Source organism: Schistocerca serialis, chromosome 4 (assembly GCF_023864345.2).
Source record: "Schistocerca serialis cubense isolate TAMUIC-IGC-003099 chromosome 4, iqSchSeri2.2, whole genome shotgun sequence".
Taxonomy (NCBI): domain Eukaryota; kingdom Metazoa; phylum Arthropoda; class Insecta; order Orthoptera; family Acrididae; genus Schistocerca; species Schistocerca serialis.
Genome location: NC_064641.1, coordinates 444,952,857 through 444,971,435, shown reverse-complemented (window position 1 = coordinate 444,971,435; position 18,579 = coordinate 444,952,857). Strand labels below are relative to the sequence as shown.

At 41.8% G+C, this 18,579-nt stretch overlaps 1 protein-coding gene across 1 annotated transcript in view; it reads left to right on the top strand.

Annotated features, from left to right (window-relative positions):
* Positions 1–18,579, top strand: part of LOC126475073 (BAI1-associated protein 3) — a 715,757-nt gene that overhangs the window by 287,762 nt on the left and 409,416 nt on the right. Inside the window, exon 4 of the mRNA XM_050102632.1 lies at positions 13,542–13,758. Coding sequence (XP_049958589.1) covers positions 13,542–13,758 — 217 coding nt within the window. The remainder of the gene's footprint in view (positions 1–13,541; positions 13,759–18,579) is intronic.

The window sequence follows — 18,579 nt, the reverse complement described above, 5'->3', positions numbered from 1 at the left end:
TAGTTGTTTAAAATTTAAAATAATTACATTAAATTGTCATAATTTAATCTCCAAATCACTTTGCTTTATTCCCATATGATCGGTTTTGATCCAGATGCCCATCTTCAGATCTAGTACAAAAAATTTAATTATAATTGATTCACATTACAATGTTTAGGAAGGTTCAAAATTACAAAGAAATTACTTACAATATAACAGTTGTGCAAGATACCATTTGTTATACTTACAGTGAAGCCCACCGAATACGGAGCTAAAAGTTCACTGTCATAACTAACCATACACCAGTCTGCTAAGGCTTTGTAAAACAAATGTAAGAAATCTGATTAGCACAACACCTACAGCCATGAAAAGCGCTCTACTGTAGAATGGGGAATGATGTGGTTATTAGAAATGCTCCTAACTACAGTACATGACACAGCAGTATAGAATGTAATAGCATTAACTTATTTTAAAAGGGTTTTATAAACACTTACATAAAATTATAAAAAACCCTTTTATACGCGTCCTAGGTGACACAATGCCTGAAGTGCTCAAAAGTGATCTCCGTGGACTGTTACATTTAGGGACATCTTTTACGTACTATGTCATATGAAACATGGATGAGGAGTTTAAATTATTAAAAATTTTAGAGCTTTAAAACATTTCAGAAATATTATCTTCTTTTACTTGGCGATCGTAAAGCCAGTAGCGCTCGAAAGTGCCCTCTAGGGACTGAAATAATTCATACCTGAAAATGTACCTGCATATAAAATGGCTCTGAGCACTATGCGACTTAACTTCTGAGGTCATCAGTCGCCTAGAACTTAGAACTAATTAAACTTAACTAACCCAAGGACATCATACACATCCATGCCCGAGGCAGGATTCGAACCTGCGACCGTAGCGGTCGCTCGGTTCCAGACTGTCGCGCCCAGAATCGCACGGCCACTCCGGCCGGCAATGTACCTGCATATAACATATAAAACATAAATGTGTTTTAAATGTGTTTAGTAGCAACACTTTAAACGCAACTTTAGAACATTCCAAAACTATCTTCTATTCCTGTTATTAGGGGATAGTAGAGGGAGTTTCCACTGTGTCAGGGCGAGCACCGCACCACCTGATTTTTCCTTTGCCGTGTCCAGTTCGCCTCCAACAACGTGCTATGGGCCGGCGTAGCTGATGCAGGCTGTAAAATGTCTTTAAAAATTTCGTAATAATTACTACACATGTAATAACTTCGCTCATTAAGTGGTTTCTCTAGGCGTAAATTTCTAGATCCTCCAGCACATTCAAATAAAAACTTTTCGGAGCTCAGCGTAGCACTTCCATTTCTTCACTTATTGTGCTAACCTCATGCTTGCTGTCTTTTACTTGCACTCAGATGTAATCTGATTATTGTGACCACAGCGTTCCGTGCATCGGATTTCGAAATTCTGCCCACTCTGCCCTATGAATTGACTATCACAGCCCACGCATTTAATCTTGGACACGCCGGACCTGCTGTATTTATTTTCCTTCGTCGTGATTGAACTATCCTTCAACCCATGCGCTATTCGTCCTTCATTTTGAAATTCATCTGTAACGTATTTGTACAGATTTTAGAAATTCTCTGTTTCACTCCACTTGTATGTCAAAATGACAGATTTCTTCATAACTTTAATCTTTTTATTCTGAAAATGAAGGGCAAATAGATAGAGTACAGACCAACCGCAACGGAGAAAAATAAATACAGCATTTGGAGCTCATGTAAAAGACAGTAAGCATGAGGTTAGCACATTAAATGAATAAATGGCGGTGTTACTCAGAGCTCCGTGAAGCTTTTATTTGAATGTGCTGGAGGTAACGGAAATTTACGCACAGCAAGTGAAAGACAGAGAAAAACTACTTAATGTGCAAAGTGACTTCATGCGTATTAACTGCTGAAGCTTCTTCCAAAGTTTTTAATGATATTAAACCCCTCACTTATGTTTTATATGATGTACATGGGAGCATTTTCGTGTACGAAATATTTCAGTCCAAAGAGGACACACTTGGGCGCTACTGGCTCACGATTGCCATATAGGAGGAGAAGATATTTATGGAATGTTTTAAAGATCTTTTAACGTATTTAATAAAGTCCTCACTATGTTCCACCCATTGCATTTAGGAACACCTTCTATGTATTGTATCAGTCCATGAAGAGCACTTTTAAGCACTACAGACATTGCATCAGTTAGGATCCTTGTAAAAAAAGTATTTTAAAATATTTTATGAATAATTTTTATCTGTTTCCCGTCTTTCCCTTACTTGCACTAAATTCGTGCAAGTATGTACCGTCTGTGCAACTAGATGATGGCCGTTTGTTTGCTGCCGTACGCGTTTCGCTTCATTTATTTGGGTAGCATCATCAGTGGCCTGAAATACATATATCTTTTTATATATACAATAAACGTATTATGTAATAGATATAATATGCTGATATATTACATTTTGTAGTGTTTTTCTCTTGATTCTTAGGTTAGAAGCAACTTTCGTAGCACAAGTTTCGTACTGCGAATGTATAGTTCGTTTATACAAACAGTACAACCCACAGCCACAAATAATGGTTACAGCCCTCATATAATATAAAAACTCAATCAAAAAATTAAAAAAGAACTAAAGAAAATTCAAAACAAGGAGAGAGCACAGACCCCGACAGACACTACAGAACACACAGAAACACAACGCAGACTCATGACATGAATAACATATACAAACACAAAGCAAACACAAGATAGCAAATATACTAAGGAATCAGGGATTACAAATAGCTTACAGAACAAGAAACACACTTCAATTACATTTCAAACAACAGAAAAACAATATAAACACCAAGGAGCAGGATGGCGCTCCACCCCATATCGCTACACACGTGAAAAATATCTTGTCCATATGGTTTCGTGAGGATCCGTGTGGTCATTGGTTCTGGGGTTACCTAAAGTCTCGGAAATTAGGACAGGGGGTGTCTTTTACTGGTTAAAGAAAGGCAAGAAAATGGAAGTACGAAGGGTGCTTGGAACTGAGGCCATTTCAAAAAAAGGCAATAAAAGATAGCATATTACAACTGTGGCAAAATGAATGTAACATTTCATACATTACCTTACTGGCCATGGCCCTTATGAGACGTATCTATACAAAATCGGAAGGCAGGTGAATGCTAGCTGCGCCTGCGGCAATGTGGGCACACCAGAATACACATTGTGGGATTGCGCGCTCTGTGAAGATGCAGCGGGTAATGGACGTCAGATATTAAGGATATGGGATCCCTGGCGCATCTTGGACGATATGCACCAGCAGTATCCAGGAAGGCCAAGGAATACTTCACAAGGCATTCAACCATAAGTCAATATGCTGCCACCCAGGCCTAACAACGTACTCTGTAGGTGGAGAGAAGACGATTGAGGTTGGCGACCACCTAGTGAAATACTGTCCCAAGAATCTATATTGCGTTGGTGCAAGTGATCATGGAAGTGTGGACTTTAAAAAGTAACAGTGATGGGTGGAATTAGTCGTTTCAGTGGAAACGCTGCTGACGCTTTGCCCGACGCCCAAGGAATCCAGCAGACTACGGCTGCTGACCGGGGTATCGTGAGCGCCGATCCAGTAGCGGAAACAACCATGCACAAGTTAAATGCACCAAGTAAATGGACAAACAGAGAACAAATTCTTGCGTTTGCAGTAGATTAGTAGCTTGATAATTGGTTAAGGGTTTTAATGCAGTTTTATAGTAGTAAAAGTTGTAGTAGCTTTTTTCTATTTTAATCTCTCTCTTGTTTTTTTTTTAAATTAGGTATGAGAAACAAACAATTAATACATAACTTATAATTGTCCAAGGAAATGTGATTTGTATGGCCTATTTTTAGATTTTTAGATAATAGGCTGTAATTATGAAGAATAAATAAATAAATACCTGAAGTCACAAGTCTACTACGATCGTCCTACCCCATTAGGGACGCTAAAAGACAACATCTGACGGCAGTTTCTTATTATACCCACTAATGTGCTATGCAGTGTTGTTCACAACATTGTCCCTCCACGACAGGTATTATTGATGAGTGATGGCCTAAATCTTGTGCGTTTGTTATAAAGAATATCGTATTCGCAAAAAATCAATCGTTGCGCACATTATTGCTTTTGTATGATATGAAGCGCCATCTGTTGGTCATCCGTCAAGTACTGAATTTTCAAATGTAACGGACTTTTGGGTCACTCTGTCTCTGAACTACCGACATCATCTGCCGTCGCTTGTATGTCTAGAATTCTTGCATGACATATTTCTCCAATGGGAAGGACAGGATGGACGAGTAGGTCGCCGCGCCCATTTGCGGTGCTGCAGCGCCGGCCACAGCGAGAGTGGAGTGTTGTGGTTTGGCGTGGTCCGGATGCCGCAGCGGGTTATTAGCTCCCGGGCGGCTCGTCGGCCCCAAGGCCGGCGCTGCAGTCGCCACGCCGCCGCAGCCGGCCACTCCCCCTCCGCACGGGAAATAAAGCCGCGCACAGCACTGGCGCCGACGCTGCACTCCATTTCCGTCTCACGTTACACCAGTTCACCACTGCAGGAAATCAATATGTGCGTTACGATCTAAACAAGGCTAAAAAAAATCCCTACTATTGCCTTTTTAAACATTCGTGAGAATTTCTCCACAGCCTGTCCACTGAATACATTACACTGGAGAACTGCAGTTTGGTTGTCTGAGAGCTCAGATGCCCTTTCTTTGTCTCCAAACTCATACAAAACGTGTACGCAGGGTGAAGCGAAATTCGCGCAGTCGGGCTTGGCAGCGCGACTCCTTACATGCCAGCGATAAAAAAATGTCGCTCACAACATTTCGTCCGGCGAGTACATTCAGCGGAAGAAGGACGTTAAATAGTGGCAGTCTGGCAACAATGTAACCACATGTATGGTAAGTACCCCTGTCAGCAAATACTACTCGTGCTGCACAGTTGGTGCAGTGGATAGAGGTTTTGGTTAGCATGCATGAGGTCAATGGTTCGATCCTGATTTGAGGCACATGTTTTTAATTTGGTAAATGTAGTCCAGATGGTACGGGAACTGGCATCTATACCGTCAACAAAGACTACAGCGGATCCTCTGGAAAACATTTGCACTTACATACTGCAATCGTAGAAACGGAAGATTGGTCAGCTTTTAAAGCAGCACTTTCCACGTCGTGGGCGTGAATTAATTCGCACCACTTCATTTACTAGATGCGAAACCTGTTTTATTTGTATCCTTCTCGAATGGTGTCATCAATTAGAACCAAGTATTATTATTGCCCCGTTCAGGTCCATTACATTTCGTTAGAGCCTTACGTTACCAGTAGGACTAGCAACGCGCTTTGCGAATGCTGTGAATGGTCCCAACAGGAAGCCAACGACGACTTCGTGAGCACCATAATATAGCCAGATGAAGCAGCATTCACTCTTGAAGGTGTCTTCAATATGCACAATGCCTATCATCGGTGTGAGGTTAACCTGTACGTCACGTGCGACCGTGGGTATCAAGTTCGCTTTGGTATCAACGTCCGTGTTTGGGCCCCTACATATTGCCTGACTGGTTGATTGCACGAAGGCATTATGTATTCCTCTGAAACAATCTGCTTGATGCGCTGGAAGATGTTCCACTACATGTTTGGCAGAGGATACGGTTCCAACATTATGGTACACATCCACACTCTGGAATTAATGTCACGCAGTATTTCGGCAGAACATTTCCAGGGAAATGGCTCGGACGTGGAGGTCCAGTTGTATGGCCACCGCGTTCACCTGACCTAAATCCCCTGGATTTCTTCCTGGTGGGACACCTGAAGGAGCACGTGTACTCTACTCCGCCGACGAATGTGGAAGAATTGTTGGCGCGTGTTCATGCTGCTTCTTTTACTGTGGATGCAGATTTTCTGCGAAGGGTCCAGAGCTGTATGATCCGGCGCGTTGCGCAGCGTTTGGACGGACGGGGAGGTCGCTTTGAGCATCTGTTGTTCTGAGGACAACGTATTCTGTAGTGAAAATCATGCGGTGATTCATTTGGACATTATTACTCTCACTGCTTGCTAATGTGCGACATCTGAGCGCTCATATTACATGTAGTATAAATGATAAATAGATGTTGGGTTATTATACTGTTCTATCATCTGTAGCTTCTCGAAACTGATATGGTTTTTGTAGTTATTCTGTCTTATGACAGGTCATTTGCTTCAACTGTCTATTTCTTATTTGTCTAACCACGTATTTGTTATGTTCAGCGTTACAAAATGTTCTAAATTTAGGATATATGTGACCTAAGAAGAGGTGTATATCATAGTATGAAATGTCAGAATGAAATTAGCAAATAAAAAAAGATGCTCCCCAACCCATCGACCTCCTACATGCTAACCCAAAACTGTATCCACTGCACCAACTGTACAGCAATCTTAACACGTCCTGACAGAGATTGTTACCATACATGTGGTTACAGTGTTGCCAGATTGCCGCTCTTTTAAAGTCCGTTTTCTGCCGGATGTACTCGCCGGACGAAATTTTGTGGGAGATGTATTTATCGCTGGCGTGTAAGGAGTCGCTCTGCGAAGCCCGAGTGCGCGAATTTCGCTTCACCCTGTATAATGGAAAATAAAGGGAAATTTGCCAAATATACTATTCACAAAGAACAGTTTCATTCATACAAAGGCTGTATGTACAATGAGGTGACAGAAGTCATGGGACACCTCCTAACATCGTGGCATGGACTCAACAAGTCACTAGAAGTCCCCTGCAGAAATATTAGCCGCCTAGGATTGCGAAAGTGTGGTCGCTGCATGATTTTATGCACTAACTGACCTCTCGATTACGTCCCATCAATTTCTGATAGGATTCGTGTCGGGCGATTTCCGTGGCCAAATCATTCGCTTGAATTGTCCAGAATGTTCTTGAAACCAATGGCGAACAGTTGTGACCCGGTGACCTGGCGCATTGTTTTTCATAAAAATTCCCTCGTTGTTTGAGAACCTAATTTCCATGAACGGCTGAAAATAGCCTCCAAGTAGTCGAACATAACCATTTCCAGTCAACGACCAAGTCAGCTGGACCAGAGGACACAGTTCGTTCGATGTAAACACAGCCCACACCATTATGGAGCCACCACCAGCTTGCACACTGCCTTGTTGACAGCTTGTGTCCATGGTTTCGAGGGACTTGCGCCACATTTGAACCCTACCATCAGCTCTTATCAACTAAAATCGGGACTCATATGACCAGGTCACGGTTTTCCAGTTGTCTAAGGTCTAACCGATATGGTCACGAGCCCAGGGGAGGCGCTGCAGGCGATGTAATGCTGTTCGCAAGGGCACTCGGTCGGTCGTCTTCTCCCATAGCCCATTTAACGCTAAATAACACTTCACTGTCCTAACGGGTACATTCGTCTTACGTCCCACATCAATTTCTGTGTTACTTTACGCAGTCTTGTTTGCCTGCCAGCGCTGAAAACTCTATGCAGACCACCCTGCTCTCGGTCGTAAAGCGAAGGCTGTCGGTCCTTCGTTGTCCGCCGTGAGAAGTAATGCCTGAAATTTGATGTTCTCGGCACATTCTTGACACTGTGGATAGCAGAATATTGAATTCCGTAACTACTTCCGAAAGGTAATGTTCGAGGCGTCTAGCTCCTCCTCTCATTCCGCGTTCAAAGTCTGTTAGTTCCCGTTATGCGACCGTAATCAAGTCGGAAACGTTTTCACTTGACTCACCTGAATACAAATTACAGCTTCGCTAGTGCACTGCCCTTTAACACCTTGTGCACGCGATAGTACCGCCATCTGTCTCTGTGCGTATCGCTGTCTCATGAATTCTGTCACCTCGGTGTACATTACACTGGAGAAACGCTCTTTAGTTGTCTTAGATATGTACGCTGCTTTTCACTAACTTTTAGCCTCTGAATCCCAAAATAAGCACAGTTTTCGTCTGTCATGTCAACATTTTAAGCTACAACATACACTCTCTTTGTCTCAAAAGCCATACAAAATGTGCATATAAAGAAAAACAACAGGAAAACTTACCAAATATGCTGTTCACGTAGAACAGTTTTATTCATACAGTGGCAATACATAATTACTGCAAGTTAAATTGTGATCATCCAAACTGTAATGAAATTTCTTGAAACATTCCTTCAGTTACAAAGATTTAACAAATTGATTCATGACACCCAGTTTTATACGCAGAGTTGGAAATAAAAAATCCTTTCTGTCGACAAATGGCTGATGTAGAATGTCCAGGGCACCAGGTTTCTTATCAGGCTTAGGCAGCCAGTTCGGCTACGCCCAATGCTTCTCACGAGCTCTGCTGTTCCACGTACGAGAATAACAGGGATACCTGGTTTATCCATGTTGTTGGGCCATGCGGAAGCCAAAATGGTAGGGCATTTAAAACATTACTCAGATTTTTTGCTTATGCAATATATATATAATTACGGATTCCACACCGTATGACTGCTACCACTAACCTGAAGCGAAAGATTTACTACTACTGCAAGAATCAGTAAAGTAAGAAAGGAGTGAGAATGGATCAACGGCGAAATGTCCTGTTAGGTGATCGCATGATCTAGTACATTCCTGCATATTAGACATTGTTAAGTGCTGGACTTCAGCACACTCTATAAAAAAATCACTGGATGTGCTTTTTAAATTGGCTGTGAAAACTGCATCTGTGAACATACATTGTCAATGACATTGCATGTGTAAATGTGCAGATCATTCACAGCTGACTTTACATTTTGTGATAGGATCAAATGGTATGATGGATTTTTCTTCTTCTTTTGAATACTACGTAAAAAGCAGCACCGTAACGTGGTGTTGCTTGAAACAAAGGGGTAACTTCAAACGATTTGCAGTTATCTCGTTTTTAATTATGGAATCATGGTATGCGTAATATAATTGTTGATTTTGTGTCTTATTCTCAACAACCATAACAAGAGCGGTAGTTATAGAAAAAAAATTAACTAAATGAATGAAGTTACACTCTTCTAGATATCGTTTACATTGTTGACCAGTATTCCCTCTTATTTTTGTACACATTATATTACAGTTTCGTAAGGACTATGGCTATGAAAATTAAGTCATGGATTACGTTTACAAAATCACTGTATTTATTCAAAATAGTCTCCCCCTGAATCAAAACATAGATGAAATCGTTTTAAAAGTGTTTTGAAACAGCCACTTCATTCCCTTTTTGAAGTTGCATTTACTACTGCATTACAGTTTTCTTGGAAGTCCGTAATTACTTCATTACGGTATCCTTTCATTGCCCACTTCAATTTGGAAAGAGCCAGAAGTCGGCTAGAGCCAAATCCGGCGAATACGGTGGGTGGTCAAGGACTGTGATCCATTTGCTTGCCAATATCACCGCTTTGTAGGCTGGAGTGTCGTCATGGAGAAGCAACCAGGAACCTGCCTCCCAGTATTCGGGTTGAATTCGACGAATTCTCGTCTACAAACGCTGAAAGAATGCAGAACTTGATGTTGACTCAGTGTTCCTCCGCCATTGTCCGAGTGTCAGACACGTTGCACTCACGGCCGGGATGCCTGCTGCAGCAGTGCTAGCTAGCGCTTTGACACTCCACACAGCTGCTTTTGAAACCTCAAGGATCGTAACACCGCAACTCGCCACCAGGCTTTATTGCACTTTGGAATTTCACACAATCAATCCTAACTGAACTGGTATACACTATGTATATTATTTCCGTTACGCTTATCGTCGCAGATACTAAGGTGAAGGGACTTGCATCGCGTATGGGTAGAAACTTGCAGCAGTAGTAAATCTCTTTCCTCAAGTCAGATCATCGGGTAGTAGGTTCACGGCGAGTATAAAAAAAAATCTGTATATTGTTTTAAACGTTCTGCCATCCTGTTTCCGATCTCCAACTACGTTACTGTTTTCTATTAAAACTGACTTAGAGAATCGAAGAAAAACATATTTTCATAATTTTGTAATTATCGTTTTTCAGCGACATTTTTCAGAGTGACCACATCACATATAGCATAGGTAATACTGAGTTTTTTGAATGCTCAAAACAGTTTAGTTTCTCCATGATTATTTCTGAATCCATAGACAAATAATAAAAATGTATATACACTACTGGCCATTAAAATAGCTACATCAGGAAGAGATGCAGATAATGAACGGGTATTCATTGTACAAATATACTAGAACTGACATGTGATTACATTTTCACATTTTCCTGTCGGTTACATTTCGCGTCTGTAGCACGTCATCTTCGTGATATAGCAATTTTAATGGCCAGTAGTGTATGTATGCAGGTATGTTTGACATCTCCTCCAAACCCATTGAACCGATCAAACATGGTACACATATCATTTACTGTCTGAAAATAATCACTGTGGGGTAAGTACCACTGACCTATCAAAGCCGTGGAAGTGAGGGTAAAAGGCAGTGTAGCCCACTAAGCGAGAATACCCCTACTTAAGTTATTCGGTGTTTGAAAATGAGAGCACTTAGACTTGCACAAACTTAGTACACACGATTTCAAACCCTTACCAATTTTTTTCTCGCTGAACCGCCAAAAAAATGGTGAAAAGAAAAATGTTTTTCGCTTACTACATTTATTACTGTTAATGCAGTAAAATACGAAACTTATTGTTTTACTACGAACTGTATTCGTGATATATCTTGCAAACATTACTACGTATACCACTGAGTGTACCAGAAAAATTACATCATTGTAGGACCCTTAGCACGTCATAAGCACTGAGTGCTTGAAAAACTACCACATCCTGCAAGATGTTTAAATTTATTGCCTCGTTGTTAGTAACTCTACTCGCAACACATTTCGCCGCTGAATGTACCTAGAAAGATATATCATTTTATGACACATAGTTCAGGAGGTATGACGTCAGATACTGACATGCCTAAAAAACTGCCCCATAATGCATGACGTTTTAATTTACTACTTCTTTACTACTAACTCTACTCACAACACATTTAGCAGATAGTAGGGACATGTACCACATGATGTATTTACAAAACAATATTTCATAGAACATAGTTCAGGAGATACGTCATAAACATCAAGCTGCGTGAAAATAAAACTGCAGTGCGAAATTCGTTAGAGATACAGCTGAAATACGTATACAAATACTCGTGAAACACGTTAAATTTGTGTGAAACAGAGGATGTGTCAAAAAGAATCATCCGATTTGGCATGTCTATATTTCTTAAACAAACATATACAATAAATTTTGTCTTTTGGTGAACAGGAATCTCAAAAAGTTGTTTTTTTTTCATGCCTTTACATAGGTTTTCAGTATGCCCCCCTTGAGATGCACGGCAAATGTCAATGCGGTATTCAGTTTGTTCCCACACTAAAACGAGCATGTCTTGGCTACAGTTTCCACAGCTGCTGTGACGCGATGTCTGAGTTCATTCATTGCTGTTGGTAACGGAGGCACAAAATGGAGTCTATTATAAACCCTAACAAGAAAAAATCACATACAATCAAGTCCGGTGACCTTGTAGGCCAGTAATGTAAGGCTGAATCATTTGGTCTAGTGCGACCGATCCATCGTTCAGTAATCCTTTGATTTAAAAATTCCCGCACTTCCCTGTGCCCCATCCTGTCAGTAAACGAAGTCGGTCGAATCAGTCTCCAACTGTGGGAAAAGAAAGCTCTCAAGTATAACGAGATACGTGCTTCCTGCAACAGTGTTCCCGGAAAAGAAAAATGAACCATACACCATTTCCCGTGAAACTGCACAAAACGCATTAAATTTTGGAGAGTCCCCCTCATATTGTACAACTTCATATAGTCGTTCCGTACCCTACATTCTCACACTATGACGGTTCACCTTTCCATTCAAATGAAACGTTGCCTCATCACTTAACACTAAGAGTGGAAGAAAACTGTCAATCCATCTTGCCAAGAAAGAAATTACAGAACTCCTCACGTTGTTGTTTGTCACCTTCACGAAGTGAATTTAGTATGGTTTCATGTGTAAACGTCGACGCAACACACGCCAGACGGACATCGGAGGCATGATGAGCTATCGATCTGCACGGCGAACGGATTTCTGCGAACTGCTTGTGAAACTATGGTGGATGCGTTCGACGTCTGTGTCAGACACTCGGGGACGGTCCGGCGATTTGCTTTTACACAAACAACCTGTTACTCAGAATTGTTCATGCCGCTACCTAACACACTGTGCTGTATGAGGATCCACACCATACCTAGTATGAAAGTCACGCTGAACAGTTATTACTGACCTGCACTGCGCAAAACGGATACAAAATGCTTTCTGTTGTACAGACACCATTTTTACTAGAACTGAAGGGGGCGCAGACTGCAGCTACCTTGCGGGAACAATATAGAACTCGAGAGAGTGCTCTTTACAACAGTACGTTGTTCACGCACATATCTCAACTAACGGGATGGATAACTATATATATATATATATATATATATATATATATATATATATATATATATAGTTTTATAAATCGGTTGAGTCTTTTTGATACGCCCTGTATATTTGACATTTGCGTTCGCGAACAATGCCATTGGTAAAAAGTTCATCAGAAGCCCTTGGGACGATTTCAATCAAATTTGGTAGGTACACTTATTTGTTAGAATCTAGTTAGAATAAGGTTAAGAATGACCAGACTCATACTGGGACCAGTGTGATAACGTGGAGAGAGAAGGGAGGACGAGGAGATAGGTGGCGAAGATAGGATGAGGAGGAGATGGACAGAGATAGAGGAGAATGAAATTTTCACTCTGCAGTGGAGTGTGCGCTGATATGAAACTTCCTGGCAGATTAAAACCCTGTGTCGGACCGAGACTCGAACTTGCAAAGGTCCCGAGTTCGAGTCTCGGTCCGGCACACAATTTTAATCTGCCAGGAAGTTTCAGAGATAGAGGAGGAAACGAACGGGGGAAAGAGGAGGAGAGGGACAGAGATAGAAGAGGAAATGAGCAGAGAGAGGGAAGAAGAGGAGAGGGACAGAGATAGAAGAGGAAATGAGCAGAGAGAGGGAAGAGGAGGAGATGGATAGATTATGGGAGCGGAGGAGGTGGACAGAGGGATGGGTAGAGATGGAGAGGTGGTGATGGACAGGAACATAAGGGATGGATAGAAAAAAGAAGGAAGGAGAGGTGGATAAAGAGAAAAGGGTACATAGAAAGAGGGGGTAAGAGTAGGTGGATAGAGAGAGGGGGAAAGAGAAGATGGATAGGAAGAGAGGGGTAGAGAAGACGGACAGAGGAAGGAGGAGACGGTTTAATAGAAGACTGGAATGAACAAATACCCGAGCAACACCGTGTTTCTCAGCTAGTTATTAAATACACTGAACCCGCCTCAGTGGCCGAGGACGCACACAGGGTGGAAATATCCATCTGCCGCTCGAGTGATCCCTATACCTAGTACGACTAGTACAGCAAAACGAACGCCAGCGGCATTCGGCCGGTAAGCGCTCGCTGTACTGACAGTAGAGACAGAGAGACAGATAAACAGAGAGAGAGAAAGACAGAGTGACTGACGGTGGTCGTGGTGTGGCCGGTGTTGCAGGCTTCAGCGACCCGTACTGCATGCTGGGCATCCAGCCGGGCGGCCTGCAGCCGCCGTCGCCGCAGCCGGGCAGCGGCCAGAGCTCCCGCGAGACGCCGCCGGGCTCCCCGCGCCACGCCTCGGCCGCCGCCACCGGCCGCACGCTCTCCGACAGCGGAGACCCCGACCAGCCGCACAGGGACACCTCGCCGCACGAGAAGCTGCGCAAGCACCACAGGTGACCGACCGCACTCAAACCTAACGCTCGCTCTGCAGCCGAAACTTAACGACAGTTTAAAACTGTGTGCCGTACTGCGACTCCGATGGGAAGGTAGCAGAAGAGTAGTGACAGCTGCTCAGCTGGTTGTGAGTCATGCCCGATAGCACAGTCCTGGGAAGAAATTTCTGAGAATGTACCTTTGAAGCAGAGCACTGTGTGGTAGTGACACATGGACTGTGCAAAAACCTGAACAGAGATTCGAAGCATTTGAGATGCAGTGCTATAAAAGAACGTTGAAAATTAGGTTGTCTCATAAGATAATGAGTGAAGACGTTCTCTGGAGAATCGACGAGGACAAGAATATATGGAAAACAAGACGAAGGAACAGGGATAGGACTTTTGTTCAGGCATTAGAGATCAACTTCCATGGTACTAAAAAAAACTGTAGAGCAAGACAGAGATTCGAATATATCCAGCAAATAATTGAACACGTGGGGTGCAGTTGCTACTCTGAGATAAAGAGGTTGGCACAGGAGAAGAATTTTTGGCGGACTGCATCGAACCAGTCAGAAGGCTGATAACCAAGAAAAAAAGAACCTTAGGTCGCCGAGCAGGGCCACAGGGGTCAGTGCTGGGCCCACTACTGTCTCCTTTTTTTCAGTCTCCTGGGTGGTTTATGCCGTCTGGCACTAATTCCTCTGCCGCGCCAACCTCTTCACCTCACAGCAGCTCATGCACCCAACTACCTCAGTTATTCGTTGCATGTAATGCAGTGTCTTTCTTCCGCTACAGGTTTTACGCTCTACAACACCCTCTAGTACAATGTAAATTGTTCCCTGATGTCTCAGCTCATGTTCTATAATCCTGTCCCTATTTCTAGTCGATGTATTACTTTCTACAGAGAACGTTCTCATTCCTTACCTTATCAGTCCACTTAATTTTCAACATTCTTCTCTAGCACCACATCTCAAATGCTTCTATTCTTTTCTTTCCTGGTTTTCTTACAGTTCATGTTTCACTACCATACGTTGCTGTGTTCCAAAAGATCATTCTCAGAAATTTATTCCTCAAATTATAGCCTACGAGTGAAATCAGTAAATTTCTCTTGATCAAGAATGCCCTTTTTGCCATTGCTAGTCTGCTTCTTATGTTCTCCTTGCTCGTCCATCAAGCGTTATTTTGCTGCCTACGTAGTAGTATTCCCTCAGTCCATCTGCTTCATGATCACCAATTGTGATGTCAAGCTTCTTGCTATTCTCATTTCTGCTACATCTCATTACTTTTATCTTTCTTCGATTCACTCTCAATGCATACGCTGTAATGATTACACTGTTTATTGCATTCAGTGAATCCTGTAATTCTTCTTCACTTTCACTGAGGTTAATAATATCAGCGAATCATGTCATTGATGTCCTTTAAACTTGTGTTTTAACTCCACTCTTAAAACTTTCGTTTATTTTCACCACTGTTTCAAATGGTTCAAATGGCTCTAAGCACTATAGGGTTTAGCATCTGAGGTCATCAGTCGCCTGGACTTACAACTACTTAAACCTACCTAACCTAAGGACATCACACACATCCATGGCCGAGGCAGGATTCGAATCTGCGAATGTAGCAGTAGCGCGGTTCCAGACTGAAGCGCCTAGAACCGCTCAGCCACAGCGACCGGCCTATCACGGCTTCTTCGATGTATAGATTGAACGGTACGGACGGAAGACTGCAGCCCTGTCTTACACCCATTTTAATCGGAGCACTTTATTCTTGGTCTTCCAGTCCCATTCTTGTAAGCTATAGAGAAATACAGATAGTATATCACATGTGCAAGAACACTGGGAGAACAATAGAAAAGGGATAGCAAGAGCTAAGTGCTCGATTGAAGACGTGTAACATATCGATGCACTCTTTCGCCCCTAATGTGGAACCTCTACATCGAAGAAGCAGTAACGGAAATAAAAGAAAGATTCAAGAGTGGGATTAAAATTCAGCGTAAATGGATATAACATATTGATTCTCCGCGTGAAAAAGAAATAAAGGGCCTGTTCAAGGGAACAAAAAGTTAAATGATTACGAAAGATGCATTGGCGGAAAACCGAAGAAAGGTGAAAGTAACGAGGTGTAGCAGAAACGAGATTAACGATAAACTTAACAATGGATTTGGAAACCCCGAAGTAGATGACATGAAGAAATTCTGCTACCTTTCAAGAAAAGTAACGTTAATGAACGAAGGAAGGAGGGCATAAAAAGCAGACTATCAGACGCAAAGAGCGCATTTCCGGCTCAAAACTTCTCCTGTTGTCTAACATCGCTTTCATTTGATGAGAAATTTCTGATTATGTGCGTTTGGAGAACAGAAATATGGCCTGTGGAAAAACTGGAAAAGAAGATAAAGCATTTGAGATGTGGTGCTATAGAAGAATGTCGAAAATTGTTGGGACGTAACAATGAGGTTCTCCACAGAATCTGGTAAGAAAAAATATATGAAGAAAATTGACAAGGAGAAGGAATAGGATGACTGGATGTGTTAAGACGTCGAGAAGTAACTTTCGTGATGCTAGAAGGAGTAATTGAAGAAAAAACTGTAGTGGAAGGCAGAGTTTAAAATACATTCAACAAATAATTCAGGACGATGGTCGCAAGTTGTACTATTAAATGTGAAGATTCGCACAGGGAAGTGAGTCGTGGCGGGCCGCAGCAAACAAATCAGAAGAATGATGACCCAAAAAAATTCTCTGGATCTATGGAAGAGATTCCCTGATGTGTTGATAAATGTCTTATCGTCCCATCTCTTCTCCCAAACAGTGCTTCCCACATATTTCTTTCCTCGCTGATTCGGAGGGCAACGCCGCGTTTCTTACCAGTTCAACATACTTTTGTAAGGACAAGTCTCAGATGCTGCGGTTTTCTTCTTTTGTGGCTTTTCCCCGGTCTATTATTTACTTTCATGCAATGTTGTGCTCAAATTGTACATTCGCATAGAAGTATTTTTCAGATTAAGTTCTACATTTGATACTAGGGGACTTGTTTTAGCGATGATTGTTCTCTTTGTCCTTGCTACGAATGTATGAAAATTCCTTCATTTCGTCTACCATGTGGTCTATAATTTTATTGTTAAATTTATCGGTAATCGCATTTCTGTTGGTGCTTATTACTTCTACAATTAACACTCAATTTCAGCAAAGTTCATTTTTTACCGTTTATATGTTGTGTCCGCCTCGTTTGAGAAATATTCACGTAGATTTGGTAGAACAATTTTAATTAACGAGAAGGAATACGTTTGCTCCAGTTAAAGACATTGTAAGAAATAATTACTTTAGAAAGATAATTTCATCTTAAATAAGAATAAACAGTGTTGAAAAGAAAGTATCTTCTGAAGTATGGAAATAACACGATTTATGGAAAGGTCAAAGGTCTAAACAAAAACAGTCACTTCCTGTGGAATAAAGAATAAACATAAATATGGTCTAATATCAAAGGCCTTTAGGAAGAAAACCAACACCACTATAAAATAACCCTGACTAGTAAGTACACAATGCATACACTAGCAAAGACTTAAGTCCCGACGGGACAGTGCACAGTTAAAGCTTTGTGTATTTAGTCTCAGTGCAAGTCCCAGGACAGTCCAGTTTCAAAATGCCAGTATGATGGAAGACAGTTAAGTTCCGGATGGAAACCAAGACTCTTACACATCCACTAACTCATCACTGACGTGAAACACAGCGTCGGCGTTGCGGTGGCTACAAAGTGAGTTCCTGGTTACTGTAATTGAATGCATTCGGAGCATGATCCAGTAATCCTACTCGATCCGCTCGTCGTGGCTCGTGCGCCGGCCTTAATACAAGCAGGGTGCCAGGATACTGTACACACTAGTTTCAGTCACGTGGTCCGCGAAAAAGCATAGGTCCTGGGGGGTAACGACTCCTATCAGCGCCTGGGATGTCGCCTAGCGACCAGCCGGATCGTGGACGAGTTGCGTCTGTCTGCCGGGAGGCTGGCTCCTAGGAGTTATGTGAACGCTTGCTGTGATGTAATGTTGGTTGCCTGCTGGGTACGTGCAAAGCCTAACCACAGCATTTTTAATATTGGTATTTTGGTGCGTCTGCGATTAAGAAACATCAGAAGAACAATACAGATTTTGTAAGGAAGGTACACGTCTCATTCTTTTCAAGTAGATTATGTGATCAGGATAAATTGTGCCGCCCCCGGTTGGTACTGAACATACTCGCTGAAGAGTTCAGAAAATGCTCAAAAATTAATAAATATATAAAAGAAGAAGACGTTAGAGTTGTAGTTATAGTGTGATGGAGAATGTTTCAACTATCCCTGGGAGAAGTTTCCTTGACTCTCAGACTGTCATTTTGATCTGGGATTTGGAAAAATGGTTCAAATGGCTCTGAGCACTATGGGACTTAACATCTATGGTCATCAGTTCCCTAGAACTTAGAACTACTTAAACCTAACTAACCTAAGGACATCACACAACACCCAGTCATCACGAGGCAGAGAAAATCCCTGACCCCAACGAGAATCGAACCCGGGAACCCGGGCGGGGTTTGGCAAACCATGTTTCATTCCTACTATTAATAAAAGATGATTACGAGTGAGAGGTAGGCTTGGATATCAATGGGGGAGATTGTAATTTTTTCTTAGGCAATTTTTTATTTCTGGAAAATTTCAAGATGTTATATATTTTTAGGAGTATAGCGATAGGACATATAAGTCAATGGACAAAAAATTCCTATACAGAAAGAAATGTTTTTATGTCGATACCTCACTAACACCTCTGTTCATACTGAAAAAATGCAACTTTTTTCATTCTAGTACTACATGTTTTGTTATTTT